Source organism: Branchiostoma belcheri, unplaced genomic scaffold (genome assembly GCF_001625305.1).
Source record: "Branchiostoma belcheri isolate BF01 breed outbred unplaced genomic scaffold, Haploidv18h27 scaffold59, whole genome shotgun sequence".
Taxonomy (NCBI): domain Eukaryota; kingdom Metazoa; phylum Chordata; class Leptocardii; order Amphioxiformes; family Branchiostomatidae; genus Branchiostoma; species Branchiostoma belcheri.
The window spans coordinates 1,827,511-1,846,796 of NW_017804231.1; the positions used below are offsets into that span (position 1 = coordinate 1,827,511).

Here is a 19,286-nt window from a genome sequence, read left to right on the forward strand (position 1 = left end):
AGCGCTGCCCTGGCAGTGACCGGGTTCCGGACGCATGACAATGGTGGACAAGGGAGGCATGCCGCCTGAAGCCCGCCAAGGTTACGCTATTAAGTAAACAGGCCTGACCTGTTCACACACAACACGTCAAATTACGCAACTCCTGCCTTGGATTTAAATCCTAATCTCAACGGGAACATTTTACACAAAAAAAAAACAGAAGAAAAACCAACAGCTCTTTGTCTTTATCCCTCTGAAAAAATCAAAGCTTGATGTTTCTTCTCATGTTCGATGCTTAAGACTTTTTACATTGTAAACAAAAGCATGTGATGCAAACATTTGTTCACAACATAAGGTAAAATAGCTATGAAAGCCACTTGCGAACTGTCTTATAAATTGAGCGTAAAAGGATTGCGTATAAATACAGTGTTGGGGTAACTGCATTCAAACTACATTTGGGCTGCTAACTTTACAATGTACACACATTGCTGTGGTACTTATTTTCTTCCAATCAAGAAAGAACACAAAAATGGCATAAGCTGAAAGAAGTTTGAATAAGGCATGCTTTTGGATGAAAACACTGACCGGAAAAAAAACCTGGCCACACAAAAACAGAGCAACGTGGCCATGCCTAATATGGCTTGTTTTGTGACCTACTTTCAGACACACCACATTATTTAGATCCTTCTGCTTTTACACAACATGACAAGCCAATCTGAACAGAGAAACCCCTTTTCTTGACCTACTTATACCACAAGTTTGGTCCCTAAACGTTTTTCCTTGCAAAAGAAAAAGACCTCAACACACTAGGGGACTAGAGAGAAAGGTGGTCGAAGCAAAGAGGACTGCAACACACACAGATCTTTTCTGGCAAATCACAAACAGAAATGGTTTTAATTCCACATTGATTGAATGATTGCATAGCGAGAAGAAATCAGTACTCTCATTCAGGATAGACTAAGCTAAGCTCGTACATAGCAGATCACTACAGACGTTCTACAACAATTCATTAGCCTGAGCTTTTGCCACAACTTCTGTCATACTCTCTGTATGCCAAGAACATTACTCTTTTCTTTCCTATTGAAAACACATTGCAGAGATAGACTCACAGTGTCTACCACAGGTATAGTTCTCAGCATTAGTACTATCCCAGCACCTCCATTAGCAAGACGTAGTTGTGCCCTAGCTTTTCGCCTGAATCTCAGAAAATAAACAGACATTGAACAACGAGGTTACCTCCTACAAATTAAACAGCACAGCAGGTTCTAGGAAAGTGTTGACATCATGTTTGAACTTCACACGTTTTTTTTTAAAGCTTGCGACAATCTTTGGTTTCAAGCGGAGAGGATTTTCGACTGACTTCACAGTTACAGAACGGACAGGACACAAGAACATTGATTCCTTTTTTCCAAGTTTGGGATAGATCCAGAGTTTTCTGGTGCACACAGTGAGACGACGTCTATGACATGTTAAACATACAACACTTCTCGGACCACTTTTTGAAGTGGAAAGGCCCTTACAAGCCCTAAAAATTAACTTTTTGGTACCTCTGCTTTAGCACTGTGCGAACATGTAAGGTCTTTGACCGTTTCAATGCTCTCAAATATATACTCTCCAATAGAGCTCTGCGGTTTGACCATATTCTTGTACTTCTGCAAATGGATTAAGAACTGCTGAACAATTATAAAATTAGTTCCCAGCTTCCGACAATATAAAATGGAAGTAAAGTCAGAACCCATAAAAATCTGCATTTCCATCTTGGCAACGAAAATGCAGGCCTATTAGGTCTACTAGAAGTAGAGGAATTTTCCTATCACATATTGACAAAGCCTGTAAGGATACAAAAAAATTATTACTTTGCTTCTCACAATAAACGGACTGGCTTCTTTCTAACACTACAATAAGGCCTAAACATGCTACAATACTACACACCAGTCATGAGTAAACATTATGGGTGATATTTTCTATGACTCGGTATATGAATGTTGATTTATATGAGGTAGATGTGTGGATGCAGCATCAAGCTTCCTACAGAGTAGAACAAAAAAATCCAGTCTACATCATCAGTTTGTCATTTTTCTATCATAACAAGCATTTGCATCTTTGGTTTCTGGTATTTTTTATCTGGCCGGCCTTGCAAATGGATATGGTTTTTAAGCTATTTATTATTACACTGAGGTCTTTGGAAAATAAAACTGTTTTTCTGAGGTAGTCATAATGTGCAAAATAACCAAACCTTGCAAGGCAAATCGGAAACAAAAGGTCAAGCATACATTTGGTACAATTCAGAATTGTAAGTATCTAGCGTTAGTTCATTAAATTTACATAGACTTTGGCGATAATATTGCTGCGTAATGAATGGTCACTAGGATGGATATCCGAGTAATGTTTTGATTCTGTCTACTTTTGGCACAGAGATTAGAATCTTACAACAAGGAGGAATGAAACGCTATCGCTGCATGGAATTCTTCAAGGGGTGTGGTTGTTGTATCTTTTGGAGGATGGATAGATGCAAGCTTGGCCAAATGCACTCAATGGTTGTTACACAACGTGGTAGCAGCAGCGCAAGACCAGCAATTTCTGTGCTCATCTTATATCATAATCACCCATAATTTTTACTTAGTAACACTACATTTACAGCTAGTTCTTCTTACAGAAAAAAAATATATAAGAAACAAACAACTTAGAGAAGGCTTGCCTTTTTATGAATAGTACCACCCTGAGACTTGAACTCCTTTTGAGGAGGCTTGTGGCTGTGAACAGCCTGGCAGTCCTTTAGAAGACTTGTACACGGTTATTACCGAAGTCCACGACTGCGATGAGTCCGTCGGGAGTCACGCAAATGCCCGACGGTCGGTCCACGCACCCCGGTCCGGTTCCCGGCATCCCGAACTTGTACAGGAAGTTGCCGTTGGGTGTGAAGACTTGGATGCGATGGTTGCGGGAGTCGGCCACGATGATGTGCCCTTCCTGGTCGACGGCCACGCCCTGGGGGCGCAGGAATTGTCCGTTGCCAGTGCCCTCGCTGCCTAGGAATCTAGCGGACTGGAAATCGGGATGTATGACAAGAAGGCGATGGTTGTTGAAGTCCGTGACCACCATGTGGCCTTCGCGATTGAATGCGACACCGCGCGGCGAATCGAAATGCTTCCAGAGGGCGCCCTCGAACCCGTACTTGTTGTAGAAGGAGCCGTCCGCGTGGAAGAGCTGGACGCGGTGATTTCGTGTGTCTGACACTAGGATCTTCCCCTCCGAGTTGACGGCGACGTCCCATGGATAGTTAAACTGTCCATTTTTGCTGCCCTTCTCGCCGAATTTCAGCATGAAGTCGCCGTGGAAGCTGAAGATCTGAATGCGGTGGTTGTCCTTGTCCGCCACGATGATTCGCCCCTGATTGTCGACAGCCACCCCCGCTGGTCGATCGAACTGGCCATTCCGTGACCCTGCAGACCCAAACTTGTGAAGGAATGTCCCGCTGTGGTTGAAGACCTGTATACGATTATTGCTGCGGTCAGCTACTATGTAGTTGCCATCTTTGTCGCAGCAGATGCCCCACGGGCGACACAACTGGCCTTCCCCCTCTCCCTCCACCCCTATCTTCAGCAGCATCTGTCCCACAGTACTGTAGTTGCGCCCGGTTTTCACCTGCACTTTGAATGGACTCTCTTGGATGTGCTTGCCACGGATGGTCACAGATATGGTGTGCTGTCCCTCGGTTTGACCGCGATAGTTGACGGCATAGGTGCCGTTCTGTCTGTCTATGACTTCTGCTCGGTACAGTCCCCCTTCGGGAGACTGGATTATGACGGAGACTGGGTCGCCTCCGGTGCATCGGGCTTCGCCCTGGTGATCTTTGGCATGAATTATGAACTGTGCTGTCTTTCCTTTAAGTGCACGTTTAAGTCCGTCTCCGTTCGCGACTGACTGCGCAGCATAGGCGCTGCTCGAGACGATGCCCAGGTTTGAAACAGCTGTGTGTAAGGCAGCGTCCGGCGGGGTGAACACGATCGAATCGTCTTCGTGAGGCTGGAGGTGCCCTCTTAAGGCTCTAAGCTCTCTCATCTGGGACACCATCTCATCTTTGGTTTTCAGAACATCAACATCACTACCCGTTTCTAATGCAGTTTCCACAAAGTTCACAGTTTGGCTAAGCTTGGCCAGCCCTGCCCTGAGTTCCTCAATTTGCACATGCAGTGTTTTGCCCTTCACTTGCCTGATTTTCTCCACTCTCCGCAGAAGATCCCGCTCTCTCTCCTCTATGGCTGCCATGTAGCGGCGAGTGGTGGCCCGTACCTCTGTGGACACTGACTGTGTCTGCATCTCGACCCGCTCCGCCATAGCCTGGGTGTCCTTCAAGGACCGTTCCAGAGCCTGGATGCCTTGTCGTGCGTCCGAGAGGAGCTGGGAAGTCACGGCCTTGGCGTCCTGCACGGCGTCCTGCAGGTACACGAAGCTGTGTCCCTGGTGCAGGGACATGGTGCACTCTCTGCAGATCGGCAGGCGGCATGTGTCGCAGAAGAGACGCACTATCTCGCTCTCGTGGACGGCGCAGAAGCAGGCCACGCGCTCAGCGGCTACCTGGACAGACATGGGCGGGCCGACCAGGCCGGGCGCCGGGCGGGTGCCTCCGTCAGGCTGGAGTCGTAAGATAAAATGGTCTTTGGTCAGCCTGACGCGATGGTGGGCCAGTACACAGTTGTCACAGAGGTACTCGTTGCAGTCTCGGCAGCGGGACGTGGCGAGGGAGCCGTCCTCGCACGAGTTACATCTTTGCCGTCCGCCGCCGTGCAGCGACAAGCCTGCCGCCGCCACCCCCGAAATCCCGTTCCCGCGACTGCTAACGCTGGAGTCTTCCCCGAGTCCATTTTCCACGTCTTCTTCCTGTGATGTCACCACGTCGAGGATGTTGTTAATGAAGAAGTTGGACGGCAAGCCGTCGACGCCCGAATCGGCGAGCGGCACGTCTTGTTGGCAAGTCGGGCAGCGCAGGCGGCCGTCCCGCTCGTGGACCTGCTCCAGGCACGGCCGGCAGAAGGTGTGGAGGCACGGCAGCACCTTGGGGTCGGTGTAGCGACCCAGGCACACGCCGCACCACAGCTGCTCGCCAAGATGGTCGGAGAAGGACGCCATGGCCATGTACGCTGACGTTAGCGCGGCCTCTTGCGGGATCCACCATGGGGATTGGAGTTGCACGTTCGGGGTCCAGCTTCGCCCTTCTTCGCTGCACGGCTGCTGTTGTAGCTCGGGGCTTCCCGTCCCGATCTGAAACCCGCTCCAGATGGCTTCTGTGTTGGTGCTGCCGCTGACGGTCTCCAGCTCCTTGTCTGAGCCCCCGACCCTCCCTGAGCATCGAGCCGTGGATGCCGGCCTGTGGGTGAGGAGAGGAACGATGTCAGCTCAAAACCGTGCCCTGAGTCGGACGACCAAACCGTGCTTACGCACGTTTGGAACACACACAACACTACAACACACTACCCTATAAATCCCCCCTTTTCCTTCCTCCATAGATTCCCCTGTCAAGCCGGCTAATTTCTGACCTAACCAAGTGTTTCAACCCTTCAACTAGATGTGTCAGTTGTCATTTGTGGGGGTTAAGAAGAGTACAAAATAACGAGATAAAAGTCGACCCACTACATAACATTTTACTCGACCCTCCCTCCCCTTCTTTCCCCTGAAGGAACATGTCCGACCAGCGCGCTCGCTCTCGTCCGACATGACTCACGGACTCCCTACAGCGGCTCTCAGGGAAAAGGTTTGGAGACCTACCCTCGCTGAGATTTATCTCAGCTCTTTCTCGCGGCCTCGGCAGCGGTGTGTGGCCCAAGTTCTAGCATGGCCGGGCCGGTTTGTAGCGTCCAGTAGTGGTAAAGCTTAGTGGGTGGGTTTTTGCTTCCTCACGCACGCTCACCCAGGTCGTGCTGCACTCACGTCAATCAACTTACCGATCAAGGCCTTCAACCAATCACAGGCCGCAGCGCACCGCTACCGAACTTTCCGCAACAACGGCAATTTTACGTGAATTTTGTAAGAAAAATCATAAAGTCTTCAGCAATTTGAAATGATGGGGGAGGAACTGCTTGGAAACGTGGTATTGGGTACTGACGTGGTCAACTATGTCCAAAGATTTTGGCTACTCTATAATTTCACAGGTCATTTTGTTTCGCCATCCGTGTCAGGTTTGTCCAAAATATTAATTTTTCACCAAAATATGAGATGATAAAATGTGCCAAAACTAGCAAATAACATCCCCCATCATTTGGGGCATTTTTAACGAGAGATTTACATGGTAAGTGGCAACGAAAAAGTAAAAAACCTGCTAACATAACAAGAGGTCCTCATGCCTACAATAGCCGGTTTCGTAAACATGGCGGAATACGATAACGAAACATACAGTGTCATTTCTGAATGAGAAAACAGGCAAATATCCTATAAATACGCCAAATTTTACTCATCGAGTCGTTCACGAGTCATATCACACATTATTTTGGGGCGAAAAGCGTGGATTTTTACGTCTTTCCCCGCCAATATTGGAGGAGAGCGGACAGGGAATGGCGATCGCACGGGGGTCAGTGCGATTGAGTCCGGCCGCCCGAATGCGAGCGAGCCGGTCAGCCCAAGCTACTGCTACGATCACAACATTTACAAGTAACCAGAGACCCGCCACGTATTTATCGTCCATAAACACTCGTATAACCGACTCAGAATATACAATCGTATAACTAGACGGAAAATATACGTATATACATACTGTCGCATGGTCATTGTGGGGCACCATCCCTACATACTCTGGCCAAGGCTTCACTGTATATAGTGATTGTATCAACTTCGGCCTATGTAAAGCTATGGCTCAGGGCATGCCAGCAGAGTTGAAGGGTCACAGGATGTTTTGCATCTGTTTATCTTTTTTTCTTATCCTCTGTAAACTGGAAGTAAAGTTTTATGACTGTATAAAATTCACGAGTGTTGTATCTAGTGTGTTTTATTATCTGGATGGTTTGATAAATTGTTGGAAAGGAAAATTGTGTCCTACAATTGTCTACATTTTTTTCTAATTTTGAAAAAAAATTCTGACATATTTCTACATCTATTATGTATTAATTACGCATTTACCCTTTTCTCTCTCAGAATTACAATGATGACTTGAGGATTTTCTCGCTATAAAAGTACAAATGCGTTATATACAAAATAGAAGTAACCGAGTGAGAAGGGACATTGTCTTTTCATCTAACGAAGTAAAAAGTGAGAGACTTAAAACCAACCATGCATCATCCATTTGTGATAGAACTGTGGATAAAATAGATTAGTAAAATCCTCGGCATATCAAACCATTAATTTATTCAGAATAAAACAAAAGAACGGGCACCGGACTGCGAACATCCTTGGGTAAAATTGACCGCGTTTGAATGGCATGTGCGAGTTATTTAGTAGAGTAGTAGCCCGCCATTTTGTTGAGGGCCTCAGTCTATCGATTTATCTTTTTCTACACGAGAACTGGTGCACGATTGTACATGTTAGGTGTGCGATTGTACACGAGCTTAGGTCTGAATTCTATGGAACTCATTTTAAGTTTGATGACTCGTAATCTAGAGGTAAGAGAGTAGATTTAGCGAGAGAAAGCTACACTTCAAGATTCAAGGACAACTCTCAGGCTTTCCATCGCTCTGTCAAACGTTTTAACACAGCCACTCAAATCTAACTCTGTTTTTGTTTTGTTTTTCTGATCTCGATTAAGGAATCTTTTTGTCTTTCCTCACAAATAGCAAATTAGGCAAAGGTATTCTGTGTGTAAATTCAAAACAGGAAAGACGTGAAAATTTGTAAGAGAACTTCTGAGTAGAGTAGAGTACAGTAGACTGGCCTGAGTATTTTGTTTTCGTCCAGAGCTGAGTCATTTGCATTTCGTCAGCACCCCCTACGGAAGTACCCTCTCTTGTTTCTGTTGATAGAGGTTTGATGAATCTTTTGACACCATTTTGGTGACCCCAGTTCACCCATAGAACAAAAGACAATTGACAGTCAATTTGGGTACTACCCTTTCACGGTAACCGTACAATTTGCTAGTCCGTGTGCAAGTTACCTAAAGAGGCGTAAAATTCACAAAAGCTTCCCAAAACTTGTTTTCTGAATGTATGTATTATTTTGGATGGTATTTATCATATAGAAGATACTGTTTCTATCTCTGGTATCATGGTATTTCCGGATGTGTCTCTCAAACCTGTTCTTCAATGCGCCACACAAAAAGGCCAGACAAAACTTAGCGCCTGAACTTCCTACATTCACAACATTTTTGTCTGAACGCTCTGTTTTTGTCTGAAGTGTTTAGACTGTGTGCCTTGGGCGCTCACTTGTGGTTCTGTAGTCCAAACGATCTGTTCACTGAATGTGGAAAACAAAACGCAAGCCTTGTTTATTTGTTAAACACCATCACAACTACTAGTATTCTATATGATTATGGAAAACGGTTTACCGTAGCATTTAGCAATCTTCCGATACACCAAAAATTGAGACCCTTTTTCGATGTACGATATACACGTACACAGCATCGTTGTTAGCTAACTGTAATGCTATAATATACTTCCTAAATGCACAAAAATACTGAAGTCCTTCATCCGGAATTCCTGTACTGTGGCATTCATTCAACACCTACTTGCGTGTGTATTCGACAATCACACAGTGCGTTTCTTGCAATGCATTCAAGTCTGCTGAATCAAGATTGAAAACATGTACTGTACACGACCATAGCGTTCTCTCGAATTACTCTTGCTGGAGGTAATTTTACCTTTCCCCACACAGTAACCGAGCCCTTCTGTCGCTAAAATCACAGGTGTATAGAAAGCAGTCTACTTCATCACAAGTCAGAATATTTCTATTTTGTAGGTACGACTGACAATTTTTCAGACCTCAGCGGTTGATGCCTCACCAAGATGCCGAAGTTCGTACTTCCAGACCAGTGGTCTCAGAGTTATAGGTACAAATGTATTTTGATTCTTCTCATTCCTATTTTTCTACTCTTTCAAGTTTGTCTGCAAACTTTTTACCCACAACATCTTCTTGTCATTTTTGAGTGCCCATGTGCGGTAGAAAATCAAAAATAAATCTTTCAGTACTTATGTTTTAGAAACGTTACAAACATCAACTGACACTGACCTCATAGGATCCACCATCCCTTGTTGTTGTTGCACACAATTGTACGAAATCCTCTTTCGCCCAGGCAACATTTTAGCAACGCATATGATTAGCACATTATATACTTGATCTGCAAGCTAGCTTCTTCCTACTGTGATATGCTGAACTCCTACCAGTTTGCAATTCTGTATATAGTTTAAATACAGATATGTCAGATTACTAGAATCTTCTATGCTCCAGTGTCATATATAATATGGCATTACAAAATCAGACATGACAAAATTGAGCTATCTGCACTTGAAAACTGATCAGCTCAAAATCCTTTGTGACAGAAAAGCTGCATTGTTTCTCTTTACAATACACCATCTATATATGTGTGTCACAACAGGACGGGTAGACATTACACCTGATCTTCTCAATTTTTAAAAGCATGAAACGTTATAATCATAGGATTCTTTTAATAGTATAATTTCAAGCCTCTTTGGATTATCTGTTGCGTCATAATTTGTCGTTGAGTGGTTCGAGCATGTTCTTGCTCCTTTGTTGGAATGATAGAGCTGATTATAATTTGAGAAGGGAGCGAAAATAACCGAGAAAGAGAAGCATTGCAACTAGGACTGTTGTTACCAGTGCAGACCAATTCCTACTTGGCCGAAGAACCTACTCTACGATACTCAGATAAGGTACTGTTTTCTTCTTCACGTTTTTGTCATGGTGAGTTAACTTACCTACTAACCTAGTGTTTATTTCGCCAACAGAGCTTTTTGTACGGTCCTTTTGTTGGCAATTTATAAAATAGTCGAAGACAACATAATACATTGTACCTACATACATTTTCATTGTGTCTTCACACGGTGCATAGAAATCGTGCAACAAAAAAACAACATGTTACATGAAGACAAAACAATCAGTACTCTATGAAACGAAAAATTCTAAGGTCTCCTTCCAACTATACCGAGGAAAACGTGTTTCTATAAAAAGTCAAGAATGCTTTTATAATCTTATTTTGCTCAAATAACAATTTGCAAACCCTGGGTAGTGTTATGTGCCTTATTCATGCTCATACTTGGGATTAAAATAACCTATAAGTAGACCTATAAACACAAAAATTGAAAAAAATCACACACACCCCTTTCGAAATGCTAGAAAACTTGTTCAGGGTTAAAATATACTTTTCTTGTCTGTGCAGGTCCCAGGTGGCATTATATATGTTGTATTTCATGTAAATTCCCCTCATAGTTACCCTTTCTTCGTTTCAAAACATTGGTCATTCCTCCTTTTGTTTCTACATTCCTCTTCTGTTTTCACATTCCTTCTTCTATTTTTACCTGCTTAATTTTTCTCTGGAAACAACATGAACTTTTGAGAAGTATAAGTTTCACATTTCCTTCCTTTGTCTGCTCAGTTTTATTTTAACTTTTTATCTTGTTTCAGTTCTGGTCTTAGCTTTCCCTGATTGTTCTTTTGCTATTTTGAGCGTAAAATGAGTCGCCATGTTATTTTGCTATTTCTATACTTCATTTCACTTTGCAACCTAATAGTTTAGAGTATTCCATGTAGTCTAAATACGATTATATCTGCAAACAAAATAGCTTTCAAAGTAGGACAGCTGACTACAAATATGATGTGTTTATTTCAGTTCTTGATAGAAAACGCCTATTTCTTTGTAAGATTTCTTTGAAACATTCTACAGGGACAAAGTGTCAGACTGCCACCAATTGTTTAGGCTAGTTTCATATCATGTACTTAGTCACACTGACTCACAGTTTCATAACTCCAAAGTATCATCTGCTCAATTTAAATCAACTAGGTTATGGGTACAATTATACATGTATGACACCATACAAGTCTTTCCTATATTGTAATTTATTCAAATTTAGAAAAAAAACTGGTCGGCGCAATAGTTTTCAAATTTGAGTGTGACTGTGAGTGAAAGGAACACAAGTTGAGAAGTAGAGAAAAATGCATGTGAGAAAAATCATTGTCAGAAATTGTCTAACTTTTAGTCTAGATGAATAATTTAGCTATAAGGGAGTAGCTCATTTTACATTTTGGTTAAGAAACACAGATTTCAATATCCCATCAGGTGCAGTATAGAAAATGCTGTATCACATCTACAGTTCAACTCTACAACATCCCTCCACGGTGTACCACTGGCACAGGTGGATTTTTCTGTTCCTGCCTAACTCTACAAACTGTTATACTTTCCTTACTTGTACAACATGTTAACATATGACAATCTTTTTCGTTCGCTGAAACCTATCAATCTCGTGAAAAATTTAAAACTGTTGTGTTCTTCATTTCACCACGATTTTTCTCTAAATTTACCGATGTGTTTGAATCGTCCTGGTGTATTCTAGTGCAGGCAAGTCATTTCGATTTCCCTCTTTTATACATGGAATCCGCAAGTTGCGTGCAGACTGGAAAACCGCAAAGTTTCCCCGTGAAAGATTTGTGCAAAATTACACCAATTAAAAGCCGTAAAAATCACTCCGATTAAAGCTCTTATAATACCACATGAGTTCTTTCTAACACATGGGACCCAAAGCTATTACACTTCCTAGAGAACTCCATGCTTGAAATATACCCATCTTTTCCGCCAGAAAAACGACAAAATTCAATAAGCCACGCCAATGATCCGTATGTCCAGCTATTTTCCAGTTGATCTGCCACAAAAACTGCAGAAAACGCCGCGATTTGAACGTCTAACTACTGGTTTCAGTCGTACCTTTTCTTGTGGTCCATTTCTTGTCATAGTGGCAACATGGCGGCGGCCTGAGCGTGTGTGTGGTACGGTGCCGTACGGACGCGTGGGTGTTTTTTTTGCGGGAGTCTCTCTGTCAGAGTACGGGATGGTTCTGATTGCTTCCCCGGTCCCGCCCACATTACGTTTTCCACCACACAACGTATCCCTGTTACCACCCGAGTCACGTGCTCCCCAACTTACGAGATAAACAACGCTTGGCTATTTGTTTTTGCATAATGTGTTTTTGTGTGTGTGGCCGCCACAGTTCTCTGACCATGCTTTGTCGATCGAGATAGTTTTCCCGCCAATCTTTGTCTTGTTTCCAGTGTTTTTCACCCTATCGTCTTGCAGTAAGTGCTCTGAAATTCGTTGTTCCAAAATCTCTGTTCAGTTTGCAGAAATCACAACGAAAACATGTGGAAATTTAGTCTCCTAATTGCTTCGTTTTTAGCGATTCCAGATGTATGAAAATCCTGTTATCTGGCTGTTTGTTGTCAGGCATTTTGACAGGTTCTTCGCTAACGCTATTTCTGGGGAAGGTTTTCGATGCGTGGCTTGCCAGTTCGTTCATCGAAATTTACTCCAGTTGTTTTCGATCTCCCAAGTGTACACAAATGACAAACATCTGGTCTTGATAAAAATAATTACAACTGCGTATTTACGTACTTACAGAAAAATTTCTTCTTGAAAAAAAGCAAGGAGAGCACTACAAATATTTATGCGAACTTATACTGTCCAATGTTTCCATCGCGTATTTTTCTGTGTCAGTTCTGGTGGCTACTAAAACCAGTATACGAGTATATAGTGTACTTATACTTTTCATACCCAAGGAAGATATAATTTGTTCAAATTTATCCCCTGGACAAAAAGTACCTTGTGAAAATCTACCACAGATATGTTCATAACAAGAGTTGAAATGTGTTTAAGAAATGTCGAAAAGGAAAAGAAAGAATGCTCTCTGTTTTTTTCAGTTGTAGATCAAACTACTAACAAAATTCCTTCACAATAACAATTTGTACCGACCAGTTTATGTCACTTTCTGTGTCTGAAATAGTTGTGATATATACGCTCTAGATGTAGATGTAGATTTCTTCAGTCTCTAATACTAGAATGAAATTTCATAAACTCTACGTCAATCCAACTTTTATAGTTTTGAGCTTTCGTTGTCGCTCACCGTGATGATGCGACCTCCTTCGTTTAGTTACCATAGAAATATTTAGTACACAGCCACAGAAATGAAAGAAATTGCGGCATTTTTACAGACTATTCTTGCGATTTTAAGGGATATATCCAACAATTCATCCACGGTTCCCTCTGAGAGAGATTTTGAAGTTTATGAATCTTCTCATACGTCCCAAAAAACGTCCCGAAATTAAGAAAAACTCTGACAACAATGTTCATCTCTGGAACACTTTGCCACCAAAAACAACAAATTACAGTTACACCACAACGATCACTGCCTTTATGCTCCAAGTTTGGTGACTCTGGTACTTATTTTACTGCTAATTGTCGTGTTCTGAAGAAAAAATGTTCCTAAAACACTTCTCTGACAGTCGTGAAATGTTCCAAACCGCGAATTTGTACGTCCAAAACAAGAATTTCTCCCCAGCCCCACCCCTCACTGCGCCGCTTGCATGGTCGTGTTTTGGCCGCCGCCATCGAATTGACGTCCCCCTAAATACTGCTTTGTTAAAAGGGCTTAGAAACAAGCTGAGAAAATGAACTAATGACCCGGGTCCTTTGTACTGTCCTCTTTCTTTCCATGCCTCCCTCGGTGACAATATAAACCATGACGACCTTTGATTCTGTAATTGTTGAACTTGAATTTGACAATGGCGGGTAGCGTTTGGCACATGTCAAAACAATAATGGTAGCCATTCTTCAACTTCTCTGAGCAACATGTTTCAACTTAACTAGAACGTTTCGAACTAGGTCAAACGCATATTCTTTTGTTTATTCTAGCGTCATGATGTTTAGAATTTTACATTTTTCATATTTGACATCTAGTAGCGAGTTGAGTTTTTATTTTGTTGAATAATTCAAACTTGTAATGTCCACGTGGTGACACACTCGATATTTCCATATCCCTAACGCTAGTTCTACTTTGTCCCAAACAATGAACAACAAAAATAGCCTGGACACCAACCTACGTATTCTAAAAAGACTCCCAAATATCCTTTGCAAAGTATTGCGGAATCATTATAGTGCGGCACCCAAAAAAGACCATATCCTCAAAATGATACTTGCAAGACGTAATACATTATTCCATATTTATTATCATTATTATATTTAAAATTAAAGATGATTTGCTTCCCTCCCTGTGAATTTTACATGTTCACAGAAATTTGCATATTCATGATTGGAAACCGTTTTTACATAGTCCTATCAGCGTTTAACACTACTACATACTTTGTACATGTGGTTGCTGTCATTCCAACTTGTATTATGATGTACTTGCACTGCCTAATGTTGTGCGTATTATGTAATGCAATTTTTAAATTAATATCTATCTCTAAATTTTCTAATTATCTCATGTTCTGCATAATCGCCTGGCGAAACTGCATAAAATATTCATTTTCGAGGTTTCCTAGTTTTATGTGTGAAATGCATACTTTTAACAAATATATTCTTATTCGCGTTTGCGTGTGACCAAATTGTACTGTATTTCATTTCTGATTAGGGCTAGTTTTTGGCATTTTTGTAGTCACGTGTCTTCTGCGAAATACTTGGTACTATTCTTTCAGCTGTTCATCAAGTTGAAACATTTCTAAAAATGTTAAAAATTGTTCCAGTTGTTTTCATTTTTTTCATTACTATATTTCTTTTGCTCTTTTATTCTCATCGCAAAATTCTGATATTAATTTGGACCTCATTCAGCTGGGCCGTTGATTAAGCACTAATTTGACATGTTTGCATAAATACATGCATCAAATAATTATGCACGGTCCCTTTTATCAAATCTACCCAGGCCCATAAATTTGCTTAAAAATTAGAGGTATTTTTTCGCACGAGACTTTTTGAAACGTTAACCGTGAGAAGCGTGTTTTATTAGCAACTGCTATGAATGCAAAAATTATTTATGCAAAGATTTTCAAAAGAATTGTGCCCCCCCCCCTCCCTTCTTTTCTCACATCCTACCCCAAAAAGAATTGCCCAAAATAAATTCCAAGCCGCTCCCATATTAGGCGCACTTGCGTTATTTCGACAAATTCCGTTGCACACATACACGAAAAAAAAACTTCCCAAGCGACAAATTGTACACAACAACACAAAAGCTAAGCAGATACTTGTCTGGTAAACAAAACAAAAAAGAGACCCGTAAACAAGTCGAGCCGTTTCATTTCCATGTTTGTTTTGTGCTGAGAACAAAATGGCGCTTTAATTTATGAGGGGGGAATATAAAAAAAACACGCTCACCCTATCGTAATCTGCTAATGAGGGGGGAATATAAAAAACACGCTCACCCTATCGTAATCTGCTAAAAAAAAGTCACCCATTTTCCCTTTTTTTCGGATCTTGTGCATCGAAAATAGCTTCGAGTCTCATTCTTACATTTCCTAGTAATTTTCTAAGTCGCGTAAACGTAAACAGTAACCATGAAACCTCTTACAAGTATTGATTCGAGGGCTGAGTAATTTTCCCTAATCGATAGAGATTGGATTAGCCCGTTTCTGTCTTACTCGGACTTCAGGCCTACATCTACGGACTGATCAAAATTTCAGCGGACAAACGCGGCCAGGCGATGTATAAAACTGTACAGACAACGCGAGGCTGTGGAAGAAAATTTAGACCAGAAAACGAGAGATCATATCTAGGCATACCCACGCCGTGGCACGCCGGTTCTTGTACTTACGAGTCGGAATCCGGGCTCCCCGACCATCCTTTCCTCAGAGCCGCATCGAACTCTCTCTCTGCGGCGGTTTCCGCGTCCTTCTGGTGGTTTAAACCTCTCCTCTGGTCGTCTGTCATGATGTTAGCGTCATTCTTCCGGATGTAGAACTCGGCGAATCGAGACAATGCACTATGACATTGCATTTGAATAACCGACCAGCCCTCTGTCCCCGGGACCCGGGGACTACACCAAGCGGCAAACAACAGAAAATGTCCGCCGCCTTTCCTTTATAATTCCTCTCGCAAACAACGCCTCTTATTTGCTTACACAACGAACCTCGCCTGTTTTTTTGGTGCGTAAACAAATTTGCAAAAACAGTCGGACGGTTTTTCGTTCAGGTTTGGCCGGGTTTGGAGATCTTGGTGGAATTTTCGTTGAAAGGTCTCAGGTCTCCGCATCTGTTCTCGTGTGGGGAAAAGCAGGGCGTCGGTTTCTCCCCTCCCCTAGCGCCCGTGAATTTGCATGTGCCAATTTGAAACCCAAGTCATGTACGGCGACGCCTTTGCATGCCTTGCATGGGGTCGCAGTTCAAAGGAGCACAAAAAACACAGCTTCCTCACGAGCTAAAGCGGAAAGGAAAACAACTGGAATTACGCCGCAAGATTCCTCTTCCCAAATTGTCTGGTGTGCACCGCCTATTTTTCCTGTCCTTCCGGTCCCAGTTTTTCTGGTTCGCTGTCCTTTTTCTCTCTCTCGGCCCGTCCCAAGACGGTAGGCTCTCAAAGGAAATGAGTCACTGGTCCTTTCCATCATTGTCTGTGCGCGTCAATTAATTCATACACATGGAAATTAAAGGAATTTGGGTGTAGGCCCGACCTGTGAAAAACTGGACCGGGCCGGTCGTCATGCTAATCCCTTGGATAAAGATCTTCTGATTTTCACCAGCTTCATGATAAGACTGAACCGACGGAACTCTCGGGAAAAAACATCGGGAATCGAACGCACTCCATACCGCGTGGTTTTGGCACTTGTTCCGTGTTCACTGACTAAAGACGGTATTCTTGGAAACCAACGCTTATGGTGATGTAGATGTTCTTTGTCTTTGCTGCAATGAGAACGATTTTTTTGCTGTTGCTGGATTGAAAACTTTCATAAAAAACGTAGCGTCTTTGTTTCAATTCCTTTACTTACTATTTCCATTTCGCTTGGCACTTCTAGTTATCAAAATATGTATGAAAAAGACATGTATAAAAGAATTGTTGAAATATGCAAATCTAGGTTAAGATAATAGCACTTGTCTGTGTATGTAGTACACTTGCGATGACTTTTTGTAAAAAATATTTATGAAAAAAAAAAAGATTAAAAGCTTTCCCATACTTCAACAACGGCTTTGAAAGCGTTTTTTTCACAATACTCGTACGACTAGAGAGGAACAGTTACAAAGTCCAGATCCTATTACGGCAGTGTGATACCGCCGCATAATGACATCCAATTAGCAAATTAACGAAGGGACAGCGCCTGTCTGCACGCATACATAATAAGGTAACAATAAGACTAAAAAGATTTCAATAATGATTCACGAAGATACAATTTCTTTTCACAAACAACATGAGAAATTTTCTGACCCGGAATGAAGGCTGGATCCAAGTTCAACTGGGTATTCCCGGCTCAGCTCTGTGTCATGCCCTCTTTTCAAATTAAACTTTAAAGGTATCAAATGTGATTTCAGGGTGGCAAAACTGGATTTCAAAGTCAATTTTGCGATGGTTTTCTTATCTTTTAATGTACTGAGTTGAAGAAATCCTATCCCATAGCATACTGATATGTGTGAGGCCAAAATTCTATGTCTGTGACGGAAAACCGTTGCTTGTTTTGTATCGTAGCCTGGTTCTAGTTATTTATTGGTGGTACCAAAAAAAAGGAACTACTCACTTGGCTTGTTTTGGGGATATTTCAAACGCTTCAAGTATGAAATCATGACGAAAGTGTGCTACGAAATCATGAGCATTAAGTATTAACATCACAGATTTAAAATTCTTCATCCAGTAGAATTTCTTTTTGCTTTTTTTACTGCCATGAACTTGCACTGGATGCCTTCAAACTGGCACCATAAGAATGCATAACATCTGCCAAATACAATGAACGCTTTCCGGGCAATTTATCAAAATATCTCTGTTTAAAATGACGACTTTGACCTTTACACGAGCTATAAAACGCCAAAATGTCCTTCCTTGCATTATAATGTGTAATCAACAAAGGGCCGACTCTTTCTAGGTCGGCAACATGGCAGGGTGTTACTAATACCATGCAAATTCATTGTCACAGTCTTTTGAGAACTGGCGACAGACGGGAGAGTTGCTTTGCACAAAAAGGAGTGAGGTTTTGCATATAGTTAGCATTGAACAAGGTTTGATACTCTGGGAGTAAAAAGACGCATCTGTTGTGAAAGTATCGTAGTGACCAAGGATTTTTTATCCAATCATTGGAATTTCGGGGCGGCAAAACTGGATTTTCAAAGTCGATTTTCTAGTCATTCTTTAATGTACATGTAGTAAGTTGAATCAACATTGTCCCATAGCATACTGATATATGTGAGGCAAAAATGCGACGTCGCTGACGGAAAATGGTTGCTTCTTTTGTATCATAGGATGGTTCTAGCTATTTATTGGTGGTATCAAAAAATAAAGAGACGCCTTGCTTTTGGGGATATTTAAAATGCTTCAAATATGAAATAATGACGACAATGTGCTTAGAAATGGCAATAGATATCAGACTCTTCCAGACTCGTCCAGAATTTTTTTGCACCTGAAATTGCATTGGATCCCTATAAATAGCGCATCTGTTATGAAATTACAATATTGACCAATGATTTTATCATTATACGAAAAGCCTGTTAAATATCGGTTGAATTCTTAACCCTATTCAATCTAGATTTTTTTTTTACCTTGTTGAAAAAATCCAGCGTTTTCGGTATCAGAAGGGTGTGATGATTTTTTTTCTAAAATGCTTCTCCATGACGGAGAAGACCCAACGTTACACTCTGTCGCCCACAGCCTAACCTCTTACTTCGCAATATCAGTGTCAACATCAGTACAGAACAACGTCAACGTAAATACGGAATAGAATGGGCTCCTGGCTATACAAAACAAACATGGCTGACTTGAAGGTTACCCTTGCAAAAATGTTGTGGAGAAAACGTTGCAATACTGACGTTACGTACTGTATATCTGTAGAATAGTACTCCAAGCTATGACTAATAACTGTTTACAAAACCCAATTATTTAAAGCATAGTTGGTATGCGAAATACGTAGTAGATAATTATCGGTGTACCAATAAATGCACATTTACATTTTTCTTTAAACATATCGCCTTTATGCTATTTCAAGCAATATGCGGAGACCCGTTATGTATTACCTAGTGAAATATTTTCACACGCACAGTCGAAAAACGATAACGAAGAACAGGTATGGACGCTGATCTTTCGGTAACTGCAAGGACAGTATCAAATTGACCAGGCAGGTACCATTTGCCACTCGAAGGGCTGGCGTAAAAATACACCAGTACAAAAAAAGAAGGCCCGATAAAATGCTCAAAAACACGCC

At 41.9% G+C, this 19,286-nt stretch overlaps 1 protein-coding gene across 4 annotated transcripts; it reads right to left on the reverse strand.

The window, feature by feature from the left end:
* Window positions 1-842: 842 nt before the first annotated feature.
* LOC109482096 (E3 ubiquitin-protein ligase TRIM71-like) lies at window positions 843-16,838 on the reverse strand. 4 transcript variants are annotated; one of them, XM_019784756.1, is made up of 2 exons: window positions 15,705-16,838; window positions 843-5,347 (listed from the first exon to the last, which is right to left on the reverse strand). In XM_019784756.1, the coding sequence occupies exons 1-2, from the start codon at window positions 15,884-15,886 to the stop codon at window positions 2,755-2,757; spliced, it is 2,775 nt and encodes a 924-aa protein (XP_019640315.1). In that variant the 5' UTR covers window positions 15,887-16,838; the 3' UTR covers window positions 843-2,754. The 4 variants fall into 4 exon arrangements, with proteins under 4 accessions (XP_019640315.1, XP_019640317.1, XP_019640318.1 ...); XM_019784758.1 differs by lacking the exon at window positions 15,705-16,838 and adding an exon at window positions 11,834-11,959; XM_019784759.1 differs by lacking the exon at window positions 15,705-16,838 and adding an exon at window positions 6,728-6,800.
* Between the last annotated feature and the right edge of the window lie 2,448 nt (window positions 16,839-19,286).

What these genes read in the sequence shown, in the direction of transcription:
- LOC109482096 (XM_019784756.1), bottom strand. Translation starts at nt 15,886, where the DNA reads ATGCAATGTCATAGTGCATTGTCTCGATTCGCCGAGTTCTACATCCGG. An exon ending in GGGAGCCCGGATTCCGACTC is followed by an intron (nt 5,348 to 15,704) that starts GTAAGTACAAGA and finishes CCTCACCCACAG; the next exon opens with GCCGGCATCCACGGCTCGAT.